At 45.3% G+C, this 13093-nt stretch overlaps 1 protein-coding gene across 1 annotated transcript in view; it reads left to right on the top strand.

Annotated features, from left to right (window-relative positions):
• Positions 1–771: 771 nt before the first annotated feature.
• CTNNBL1 (catenin beta like 1) overlaps positions 772–13093 on the top strand; it is a 37955-nt gene continuing 25633 nt past the window's right edge. The window contains exon 1 of the mRNA XM_018557670.1: positions 772–826. Within this exon, the coding sequence (XP_018413172.1) occupies positions 797–826 (30 nt within the window). The 5' untranslated portion in view covers positions 772–796. The remainder of the gene's footprint in view (positions 827–13093) is intronic.

Here is a 13093-nt window from a genome sequence, read left to right as displayed (position 1 = left end):
GTATTGATGTGGGGGGGGTGCGCCGGCGCCTCCGGAGGGGGGGGGGGGAGCCTGAGGGTGTTGGGGGGCCAGTGAGATCCACTCCTCCCAAGATGAAATCTTGCACCAGGGCCCTTTTTTCCTTAGCTCCGCCACTGGTTTGAGTAAATTGATGGCCAGTTAGCTGGGTAGGTTCTAACGCCTGGGTAGCGTTGGAGCTTGGCACTAAGACCATCCTTACAGATTCCTAATGGACCATTATTATAACTGGCAGCTTCACTGGCCAATCCAAGTGAAGCTATCAATCATAATAATGGTCCATTGTGCACGCTGCGTTGCCGTGTGGTAAAATGTGGCAAGCATGCTTTACTGTGCATTACTGGAACATATCCGAGGGATCTGTGCTTACAAGAAGCACGTTTATTTCCATTTTTATTTCACTTTGTCCTCATTGGGCAGAATGGCAGGTTCACTTTAAACTTAACATTCTAAAACAAAATGTCTTTTATCCTTGATGCTCAACTATGTTCCACATGAGAGTCCTTCCCATGGACAGAATGTAGAGCAGAGCAGAGCAACAAGCACTGAGAGACCATTCTCTACACGAACTGTACTGTTCCACCTGGTAATACAGTCGAAGCAAAAGTTTAGTGATACAACTCATACACTCCGTCTTGCTTTACGGCAGCGTGGCAGATCAGCATCACGGCCTTTTACGTCATTCTGGACGCACCACACTTTACAGCGGCGTTGCTAGGGTGATGCACGACGTCGCACTTTACGATAGAGTCGCTTTACAGTGCTTTTCACGATAGAGATGGATGTTGGGGAATTGCTGCGGTATCAGGTGAGGTCGGGGGGATTCTGGTGAGGGATTTGTGTTGTAGAGCAACACCGGGGTTGCGATGTCTGTCAGTGCCGTGTTGTCGATGTAATGTTTATCTCTGGGCCCATATTGGTCCCAGATAATCATGTATGCACATGATTATGGGGGCCATGGTGTGACTCTTCTAGTGTTATAGGAGTAGAGGGCTAGTTGTAACAAGATGAACATGCCACAGACTAGTGCTCACTGCAGACCAATCTCACCATGGAAACTTGCTGTAGACTGCTTTTGCCATTTAGGGTTGTTTTTTTCTAGAATCCCCCAAAATGTTGATACTAAATCAAAGATAAGATATCCTTGATTATTTTAGGTGAATTGGAACAATGTGTTCAACCAATGGGAAGGTAGATTAAAAAAATTCAATTTTCAGATCGATTTTTCTGACGGTCTTCATCACCAATAGATGTTTTATGGATGAATAATATCATGTTCTATAGATCTACCAATAACTATTGTGTTTCCCCGAAAATAAGACACTGTCTTATATTTGTTTGGGCTCAAAAAAACACACTAGGTCTTATTTTCGGGGTAGGTCTTATTTTTTTTTTTTTTTTTTAATGTTTAACAATCCAAAGTTAACGCAAATCCAAATTAAATAATCCAAAATGGCAAAGTTAAGAATATGGTGATCAGGGCAATCAGGGGTGCCGTACCTTTCCAAGAGCAATTTGGTAACCAATCGCTGGCCAGAATGAGAGAAGCGCTTTCACTATCGATTCCTCACAGGCGGAGTGCATTTGGTATCACTCCGCCTGTGACAGGAGCTCTACTCCTTCCGCTGCCGCTTCACTTCCTCTAGCGCTTGTTTCATTGGCACCGCTGATTCTCTCCCGCGGCTCTTCAAGTTCCCCCTTATGCAACCACCAGCCCTGGGAAAGGTCACAACTAGGTCTTATTTTCGGGGTAGGTCTTGTATTTTAGCAATTCCCAAAAATAGTACTAGGTCTTATTTTCGGGGTAGGTCTTATTTTAGGGGAAACAGGGTATGTAGTGGAAGGGCCTCCCGGATTGGATGCAGATCGAATTTATTGATTAGAAGGTCATCACATTAAAGCAGAAGTAAAAAGTGACCTGCTGAAAAATTGCTGACCGTTGTTTTTTTTTTCTTTTCATAGCAGAGCCTGTGTCAAGCTGGGTCTAGATTTACAGGTGAAACTCGAATAATTAGAATATTGTGCAAAGTTCATTTATTTCACTAATGCAACTTAAAAGGTGAAACTAATATATGAGATAGACTCATTACATGCAAAGCAAGATAATTCAAGCCGTGATTTGTCATAATTGTGATGATTATGGCTTACAGCTCATGAAAACCCCAAGAACCCCAAATCCACAACCTCAAAAAAGTAGATTATTACATGCAATCAATAAAACAAGGATTGTACATAGAACAATATCGGACCTCTGAAAAGTACAAGCATGCATATGTACTCAGTACTTGGTTTGGGCCCCTTTTGCAGCACTTACTGCAATTACTTTTGCACGATATTCTAATTATTCGAGTTTTACCTGTATGTCAATTTTGGCCGGTTCTTCATGAACCAACCAAAATTCACACAGTGGGTGCCGGTTTTGGCCGACATCCCTCGATCAGCTGATTAGAGGAGCCGTTTGGAAAATCTTCGGATGAACAGAGCGGGCACCCAACGGGCCGCCGTTATTCTATCCTTCCATCGGACCCCTGGCTTTATCGGACTTCTGGGGGTGTGTGCCGGGGGCGTGTGAAGGGCTCGGCCTTGTGCGCAAGCTCACTGCAGCACCAGGTCTGTAAATCTCACGGATCAACGCACCTTATTTCGGACCCCTGACATTATCGGACTTCAGGGGCTGTGTGCGGGGCCGTGGCAAGGCCTCTGTTGTGTGCGTAAGTGCTCTGTCGTGCGCGCAAGTGCACTGCGGCACCAGGTCCATAGATCTAACCGACCAACGCAGCTTATCAGCAGCTCCACGTCCGGATGTCTAGATGGCACATGCGTGGTAGTCTGTAAGAGTTCTGGACTGATGAGCTGCGATGGTCCGTGAGATTTATGGACCTGGTGCTGCTGTGCATTTGCGCACATGACAGAGCCCTTGCCACGCCTCTGCACACACTTTTCGAAGTCCGATAAAGTCACGGGTCCGATGCGACGGAAGCATCCTTGGTCCGTGAGATTTATGGACCTGGTGCCGCAGTGCGCTTGGGTACATCGCCGAGCCCCCCGCACACACCCCCAGAAGTCGGATAAAGCCATGGGTCCATTGAAATGATAGAACATCGGCTCTGTTTGGCTATTCTGACAATGGCCGGCAGCCACCATCAGAATACAATGAAGACGGCGGGAGACTCCTTGGTCAATGCTAATAAGCTTTGATGGCGGAATCTGTTGTATGTTCTTCGTTCAGAATAGAACAATAAATTAGAACAATGCATGGCCAGCTTAAGTCTTTTCTGCCAAAAAATGCACCTTGACTTTAAAACGTTCTGGGAGATGTAATTCCGACCATACACTTACCGTGTGATTCAACGATCTACTTTAGAGATGCCAACTACCATTTTGTACAGGTGCCTGGTTGGATAATAATTCAGTGTATAAGATAGGTTGTCTCTCATTATTACACAGTCATTCATAACCAGCTGCAGATAAGTGCTCATCACTGTTGTGTATCCGTGGAGGAGCAGTGTTGTACTTCTAGAACAGTGCTAGAAAGCACCCCCCATCCTCTCCATAACAATGGGGAGGTGTTTTGTAGCCTGCAGATCTCAGAACAATGCTACCTGGTGAGAGTGCAGCATCAGGAGCTGAGGGTGGCCTCCAGATCATGTGAACGCTGTGACAACCAATCACATCATGGGGAGCTGGTCCCTGATCATACCGGGAGTTGCTAGATGCTGTCAGTCACTGTGTAACTGGGAACACAAGCTTCCACCGCAGAACATTGGAGACCTATGTATGGCAGCTTGTCATTACAGCCGACCTTAACTTTCCTGGCGGTAATCCCGAGTGTGGCTTGGGGCTAATTTTCAGTACCAAAAGCGGTAACCCCCGAGCCACACTCGGGATTACACTGTGCGTCACTTACTTTATCCCTAAGAGCCCCGCTGTGTCCTCCGGCCGATGCCGGCATCCATCTTCCGGGTTCCTTCCCTTGCGAGCGCCCGCGTCGCACGGGGCGGAACCGGCGGGGAAATCAAAAGTAAAAAATAGAAGAAAAAATACTGAGATAATCAGACCGCCAGGGAGGTTAAAGTAGTATTAAACTCTCAAACTTTTTTTTTTCAATAAAGAATCCAGATCAAATAAATATACATTGTCTAAAGGTATTTCTTTATATTTTTGACCAAGTGCTAACAGTCATCATGTTTCTGAACAGCTCCGACTCTCTCAGCTCGGTTTCCCTGAACTTCCTGTCCGGTACAATATCACAAGGGACATCAACTGTTCATCTACTAGCTTGTGGAGGTTGGAGAGAAGTAGCTTGATTTGCTCTCTGTGTGTTTTGTAGAGACACACACACACAGCTTACTAACGCACACAAGGGTGGCTCCATAGAGCTCTGCTTGAGATAGGAGCCTAAAACAGGATAGCAGGGCCAGTGCTCAGGGGAGCAGCTGATTCTGCAGGAAACTAAAACTTTTCAACATCAAGAGAAGAATCCATTGTAAGTTATTTAATCAGCATCTGGAATAGCATAAAACCTTTTTCAGTTTAATATCGCATTTGGAAGCAAATGGATTGCCCGAATAAAATGAGATATGCGTGACCCTGATGCTTCTGGGAGGCTCAGGTGATGTCACCATGCCTCCTGGGATAGCTGTTGCTTGAAATCCCCTAACAGTGCACTCTTGCAGTTGGCTGGAGTGAATTGTAATTATTATTATTATAATTATACAGGATTTATATATAGTGGCAACAGTTTGCGCAGCGCTTTACAATATAAGGAAGGCAATACAGTTCAAGACAATATGGTAGGGAGGGGGAAGTGATACATGAGGAGGTAGCTGTGTGGGGATGAATTGTATGAGAATGTGATGTTTGAGTGGTTAGGTTGAGGTGAGATAGGCTTCCCTGTAGAGATGAGTCTTAAGGAATCGCCTAAAGGCAGTCAGAGTGGGAGATAGACGGACAGGTTGGTGTAAAGAGTTTCAGAGGATGGGAGAGAAGTTCTGGAGGCAAGTATGGGAAGAGTTGACAAGGAAGCTGGAACGCAGCAGGTCTTGGGAGGGGACAGTTAGGGTGATAATTTGAGACAAGGTTTGAGATATATCCGGGGGCAGAGTTGTGGACGGCTTTGTAAGTCGTTGTTAATATTTTGAATTTTATTCTTTGGGCAATTGGAAGCCAGTGTAGGCAAGGTAATGGAATTTGGAGCTCCCAGCTCTGCAGGAAGGCACGAAGCTATTCTTGACCCATTTTTGCAGTGTGGCAGGGCACATTATCCTGCTGAAAGAGGCCACTGCCATCAGGTTATACAGTTTCCAACAATGATTAGGTAGGTGGCACATGTCAAAGTAACATCCACATGAATGGCAGGACCCAAGGTTTCCCGGCAAAACATTGCCCAAAGCATCTCATTGCCTCTGCGGGCTTCCCGACTTCCCATAGTGCATCCTTGAAAAAAATTCTAGCTCTTTCTTTTTTTTTTTTGCTATTGTCTGAGTATTTGGAAATCAGACTCATGAGAACGGGAACAATGACCCAGGAATTTCCTAAATGAGCAATTCATCTCTAAGTCTGTGGAGGAGAGCGAGAGGAGATAAATCGCTAATAGTTTCTATGTGATTAAATTGCAGCATTGTGTGATCATGGAAGATAAATTGCTCAGTCGTGTTAATAAAAAAACCTCTTATGTAGCAGTTCACATTGGAAATAATGTGAGCCAAACATTCCTTGAGGTTTTATTGACCCACTAAGGTCCCAGGCAAACTTCAGCAGCCGGTGTCTCTGATCTAATGGTCATTTTCTCCTGGTTTTCCTCTTTTTCTTAAAGTGGATCTCTCAGTAACTTTGGGATAGAGTGGAGATGATTAGAGTACCTTTTAGGTTTATATTGGCGTCTATGTCCTCATTAGGGAGATTCCCCCTCCTTTCTTCTCCTGGTTACCGTTAATACTCAAATTTACAGAAAATCCTGCATCCAGAACAAGAATAGATGGGAAATCTTCCAATGGGGACACTAGTTATGGTGATTCTGCTGACTACCAGGGATTTCCCTCACTTTGGAGGGATTTCCTCTCACTTCCTGTTGTGACTATTGGACAGGAAATGAAGAGAAATCCCTCCAATAGTACACTGGTTGCAAAAAAAAAATCTGACATGGGTTATGACTCGGCCTTACTTTATCCAAAATGCATTTTGGCTTCAATTCTGCTTTAACCCCTTCATGACTGAGGCCTTTTTCTCATTTTTTGCACCCATGTTATATTCCACATTTTAGGCCTGAAAATTACTTAAAACCCGCACACATTATATATTTTCTGAATGCCAAGACCCTATACAATATAATGGTGGTAGTTGCAAATGTTAATGTTGCGCAATATTAGCGCAACTCCTTATTAAACCCAAAATTTTGTGATAAATTTAATTAAATGCCCCAAAACACAACAAAATACCCATTTTTTAAATGAAATATAAAAGATGAGGTTACAGCGAGTAAAACGATACCCAACATGCCCAGTTTACAAATTGCGTGCGTCCGTGAAATGGCGAGAAACTGCAGTACCCCAAAAAGTCCACAGAAGACGCTTTAAAATCCCCCACAGGTCATCAATTTAGAGATACCCCAAAATACTGGCCCTAGAATTATTGCTCTCACTCCGGCGTGCGCGGCGATACCCAACGTGTAGCGCGTTCGTCGTTTTCATACGTAGGCGCACCCGATGCGTGTTTACGTGGCGACGTGCGTGCTCGCGGGGGACTTTTAAAAAATTTGACTGCTATCACATGGAGGGGCTTACAAGCCCCCCCATGTGATAGCAGATGGTGGTGACAGGTACTCTTTAAGGTGATGCTGGGGGTCCAAAAGACCCCCAGTGTCACCTTTACACTGGAAATAAGCTATTGAAGTGCAGATCGCCCATCAATAGCTTATAGCTGGGCTGCAGGAGCCCAGAACTGACAGCCCAGGGACCGGAAGTGATGCAATCTGCATCACTCCCGGTCCCATAGAACGGGGAGGGGATCGATGAACGGAAGCTCGTCGACCTCCTCCCCAAGGACGCCGGGGCCCGTAGGAGGGGCAACCGAGCCCGGGAAGCACGGCGGCGGGGGGGCGGCCCCTTCTTCGGGACACAGAAGCGATCTGGCGACAGGTAAGTCGCCAGAATCGCTTCTGTTGTAAAGCCGACAGTCGGCTTTACAAGTTTAAACAGAGTTGTTTTTTTTTTTAAAACAGACTTTTGCCGCCGGGAGTCTGTTTAAACAGCCCCGATGCTGGCGACGTACACTGTACGTCGTCAGTCACGAAGGGGTTAAGGAGAATATTATAGTGTGACTTGAGTGACAGTGCTGGGCCTGCTGACATCACATTCAAGATGGTGACGCCAAGAATCATCCTCAGGACTTTTGCATGTCTATATGTACAGGGCTATCCCTATAATAAGGTTGCCCCAGGTGGCATCTCTTTGGGGTGGGCTGGCAGAGTGGCATGGCTGCACAATGTTTGCACTGTGCTTGCTGCCCCCTTTCCGGACAGAGCATCCCAGGTTGCTAAGGGCTGTGTGAGGGTCATACATACGGTATCGCCCCACCCTGTTCTTAGCAACCTGGGACACCCTGGCCATTGTGCTGCCATCTCCTGGCAACCAGTGACGTCTTTAAGACCCTGTTCACACTAGGGCGTTTCGTCACTTAAACGCACGCAAATTAAAATCCCATGTATTCCGATTGGGGCAGTTCAAGCAAACGCGCTGAATCATATAATCATGTATGTACCTCCTCATGTATCACTGGCCCCTCCCTTTTAGATTGTAAGCCCTCACAGGCAGGGCTCTCTGTGCCATCTTGCCTTGAATTGTATTGTGATACAGAAGGCCCTACGCCTTGTGCTTACATTTTTCACCTTAATGCATCTTATGCCTGAAAAGACATAGATGGCGCCGGTGTAGTCGGCTGCCGTCACGACTGCTCAATACTTTGCTCAATACTTTAAAATATCTTTTACACCTGGGGATTAGCCCATCTATGTGTCAGTGGATCTCCAACTTTCTTACTGGCAGACCACAAGCAGTAAGAATGGGCAGATATGTCCCAGCCTCCCTCACCCTCAGCGTATCTATGATTGTCATGTCTTCCTTATATTGTAAAGCGCTGCGCAAACTGTTGGCGCTATATAAATCCTGCGTAATAATAACAATAATAATCATGCGTCAAAATACGCCGGTTGTTTGAAATAGTCCCTAAACTTCTTTTGTGGCACTTATCAGTCTTTTTGCTCCATAGACTTCAATGGAAATGCGCCGATCAGGGCGTTTTTGCAGCTGAGGCTGCTTTTCATTGGACAACTGAAAACGCCCCTTAAACTATTGCATATGAACAGAAAACTCCTGCAAAACGCTGAAATGCTGTCACCCTGGTGTGAATGGGGTCTAAGCTGGGGGGACACTGACCAGAGCTGGACGGTGAGATGTCCCCCCCCCCGGTGCACAACCAGCACAGTCTGCAAACCCCTTTGCAAATTACAATGAAGCTGTCAAAGTCTGTATCTCGGCTTCTACTGAATATACGCTTTGAGAGTTAGGTGACTGAGCTGTGAGAAATAATACAAGGTGAGACTTCTTTTTTAAAGGAATGTATGTCACCAGCACACCCAATAGCATCGCAGTCCAAAGTGTTCGTTTATTAGAACGTCATGTCACCAGAACTAGCGATTTCGGTGCCACGCAGGGTCCCCTTCATCATGGCCATTGTACTATTTGACGGCGCCATCCGCAGTCACTGCTAGCGCCCTCCTCATCTGATTTGGGGCTTACCGGTAAGGAGGGCAGCAAGGTATCTTCACGTTTGTTCTTTAAATGCACACATAATTTTTGTTGTAAGTGAATGATCTGGGGACAGGGTCTCTTTAATCATTCTTTCATTATAAGCTCAGGCTGATTTGCATCCGTTTGTAGCGGCTTTGCTTAAAGAGCTCGCAGATCCCCGTTTTCCCCCAGCACTTGTAAAGTGCTCATTTTAAGGAGTCCGTATTGTTTTGCAGTGCAGTTGCCACTTTAGCAAGCTGCCAGAAAAACCGATGTTAGAAAGTTGTATAATTTACATTAGCAAAGCGAGTGCGAAAAGGGCAATTAAACAGCTTTTTTAATGCATTTATATAGATTCTTTTCTTTTTTATTTTTTTTTCCTGGTGCACACACTGGACGCATCAGTATGCAAACTGCTTCTAAATTGGTTTTCAAATCATGTCTTGTACCTTGTACCTTCTCCTGCCTCATAACTGTTTAATACCTAATGATTTCACCGGGGGCAGCGGAGAGTTGAAGGCTGATTACAGAAATTACAGGCTGAAACATTAACCTTTCGGAGCTTATTGCAGACACTTCATCAAGGCGGCGTGGGTTGGAGGCATCTGAGAGACGCATAAGGAGGGCATATGGACCCGGAAGGCGCGGGCATCGGAATATCATCTGTTTTGCACGGTCTCAAAAAAAAAAAAAAATCTGTCTTCCCCGCTGCCTTTGGGAGATAAAATTGGTCTTTTCGTGCTCGGTAATTAATAATTTTAATTAAAGCCCACAAATTGGCCTCAGCGCGGGGAGACGAGCGGACAGAAGGGATCCACTTACACCACCAAATCCCCAGCACTTCATCTGAGCGTCGGTGTAAGCTGGCAGGGCAAGATTAGTGAATGTCTAACGAGGGGCATGAATTATTAATTGGCAAATTACCACTTGCATCCAGAACAAGGCTTGGCCTTGCTCTGTAACCCCCGAGCCGCGCGGTTTGGTGGCTTGCCTTTGCCGTACCTTTTTTATCGAGCAAGGTTACGTCGAGCAGAAAACATTAAACACCTCTCCTTCCCGGCTCCTCCAAGCAGATGTCTCTTGTTTGTCTTGTTTCAAAAATAGATACTTGTGTTGATTTTATTTCCCTTGCGCAGGATTCGGGAGAAGTATTCAGCTGTACAATTATTTAATGTATTTATCGGAAGCTCATGTGATTTGCATACGCTCTTCTTATAGGGTAGCTGCAGTAATTAGTCAAATCCCCTCTCTCACGCTCTTGATGAAAAATTGAAAATTAAATTACAGACTTAAGATGCCGACTAAAGGCTCTTTTAGCTGCTTGGCCTTCCCAGCGTGAAGCAACTTTACTATTCTGTGATGTCCTATATTCCAGCCATCCACAAAGAACTTATAGGTGCAGCCCTATGTACATGGTGACTGTAGACTTTAGGCACTAACCTTTAACTTACAGTGACACTAAACTCGGGAGTTAAATCTTAAAAATGCATTCAAGTACCTCAACTATTCACAAAAATGCATCTTATTTGTGTATCACTCGGCTGTAGATCCTCAAATCATCTCTGAATTGGTGCTGACACTGTCCTTCCTTCTGGAGGGGGGGCTACTTTTGTTCCCCATGGTCCCTGTGTGTGTTGTAAGGTAGTCACTGCTTCAATATCCCTCCTGTGATGGATTACAATCTCAATACAAATTAGTAAACTAAATATGAGATTGTATCACGGGAGTGAGTTTGGAGCGGTAAAATTAATGTGTTGATTTAGTATATCCACTAAACCAGTGGTTCTCAACCTGTGTATCCTCAGTACCCACATTTGTCCTTGATCATTAAGTTGCAACCCAAGTCGCACTGCAATGGAACACACGGCATTGCGTTAAAGCAGGTTCCGGTGCGGGCAATCGAACTGTGGGCGGGAGGTGCGTTTGGGGTGCCATTCAAATGATAAGCAACGCACCTCCCACACCAGAACGCATAGTAGGTGAAAAAGCGTGGTACAGTGTGTTAATGGCACAGGACTGTAAAATTAACGCACAGTAGTAGTGTAAATGGGCCCTCAAAAACACAGACAGACACGCATCCTGCACAACAAGGAAATGTAATTCACAAAACACTGGCTGCGTGCAGACAGGAAGTGTCATCTGCAGCTGCTCTGTCCACTCACCCTATGATTCCCCAGTGTTTTTTGGGCTTTGAAAACCTCTTATACCTCTCCTGAACACCTGTGCAACGCTTCTGCTCTAGGGAGCACTGACCGAGCATTTAGAGGGCGTTTATTCCAGCTGCAATATCTACAGAACGCGACATGCAATTTATTTTGACACAACACAACGCTAACGCACATGTGTGACCTGTACTGGGCGGGCGCTATTGTTTTATCCCACATGGGTATAAATAGGCAGCAGGGAGGCATTAAAACTGCTTCTCAAATGCCTGGTTTTAACAGCAGACATAATCTCACACACAACCACAGACACAACAAGAATAAAGAGTAGATTGGGTAAAAACAATTGGGCGTTGCGACTCTCCACATCCACAATCTTCAGCGGCTCCACCCAAATTTGGGCCTCAACAAAATCATGCTCTCAAAACCCTGCTGCCATAGAATTTTTAATTATAAGGTTTTCCTCGGGTGGTTTATGGTACCCAGTAGGCTCGCTCAAACCAACCCTAGTTACTCACCCAATTGCTTCCATGGCTGTTCAACGCAGGGTGATTTTTTTTTTTTAACCATATCTGGTGGTCATGCCCGATTTCCCAGAGGCTCTGGTCTCAAGTCTTCATGTTCTTTTTCCACGACGGCTGCCCATCAATCCGAGCGAAGCCTTAAAGGAGAACTATGAGGTGAGTGCTTTTCACTCACCTCATAGTTCTAGCCGACCTGTGGCAATGAGACTGTCACAGGTCGACTTAGTAGATAGGGAGGTGAGCGAACACATACCAGCGTTCGCTCACCTCTCGATCCTGTCACGGCTCTCTGCCGTGACAGGGGAGGGACTGGATTCCCTGCTCCGATCCGCCAGCGCTGACTGGCGGAACGGACAGGGGAGGGTACAGCTGGCTCTGCCTCTAGATAGGCAAAGCCAGCTGTCAGTCACGCAGCTGGGTGGATCCAGACATAATTGTCGGGATCTGCTTCAGCTGCGGCGTCTCAGTATATAGCTGTAGCTCGCAGTATACTGAGCCTAGGGTGACGGGAGGATGCTAGTTTGTGTCCTCCCGTTACCCTAAGGAGAACTATGGGGAAAAGCCTTAACCCCATAGTTCTCCTTTTAATAAACGCTCGCCCTGAGCACCTTTCCAAACACCAACTTACTTTGATGACCCATGTGTTGACGGCCACGAAACAGGTGATAGCTGTGGCTTGGCTTCCTGATAACCTTAGTATATCGTCAGTCAATCAAAGATTACCATGGGTCCTGGTTAACGAGAAATTGATGGCTAGATTGCAAGATACTATGACAAACTATGGGTCATCAATTGTCTTCCACCCTATTTTGCTAGAAAATTACTGGAACTCTAACCTTTATGGATTTCTATTCACTAAACTCTCTGGAAAAAAACAAGTAGGAGCGAGAATGGCCAAGGGGGTCCCACGATTCCATTTACTTTTCCTATTCTCCTTAACATTTCTATTTCTCTTGCGTTCAGCTTCTCTTTGATTAATGGTTGTCTCTTTTATATCTACTCTGGTCATGACACCTGACTTTAAATCAGGGCTGGACTGCTCTAGTTTGCACACTATGTGTTGATATTGCACTGTTATGACCATATCTCCATGTTTTTTTTATATTTTCTCGACTTTTGTTATCCCTTGTAATCTGGAATTTGTAAATAAAACATTATTGAATTCGGGAAAAAAACAATTGGGCAGACATATAATCTAGAGCAGGGGTGGGCAACTTCAGCCCTCCAGTTGTTGAACTACAAGTCCCATGAGGCATTGCAAGACTGACAGTTACAGGCATGATTTGTAGTTAAAGCACAGCTGAAGGGCCACAGTTGCCCACCTCTGATTTAGAGTCTAATGTATTAAATGTCCATGTGCTTCCCATGGCAACTATTAGCATGCACTTTAGTATAAAGGGTCCCTCAGCGGCATCTATCACTGATTTTGGAAGCCAAAAATGGCTTCATGTACAGCTTGGCATCCACAGGTATACAGATAAAAATCAGAAAAATCAGTACCTGTTTCACTAAATGTTAGTTGGTCTTCTTATTTTTTATATACTGGTACATATAATTTTTTCTGCTGTTTTTCGTGGTGACTTGTTTTCCATATTGGAGCACA

The sequence above is a fragment of the Nanorana parkeri genome, unplaced genomic scaffold (assembly GCF_000935625.1).
Source record: "Nanorana parkeri isolate BGI_ZX_2015 unplaced genomic scaffold, ASM93562v1 scaffold295, whole genome shotgun sequence".
NCBI lineage: Eukaryota > Metazoa > Chordata > Amphibia > Anura > Dicroglossidae > Nanorana > Nanorana parkeri.
The sequence above is the reverse complement of the archived record's forward strand: the minus strand, read 5'-3'. Positions and strand labels throughout refer to the sequence as shown.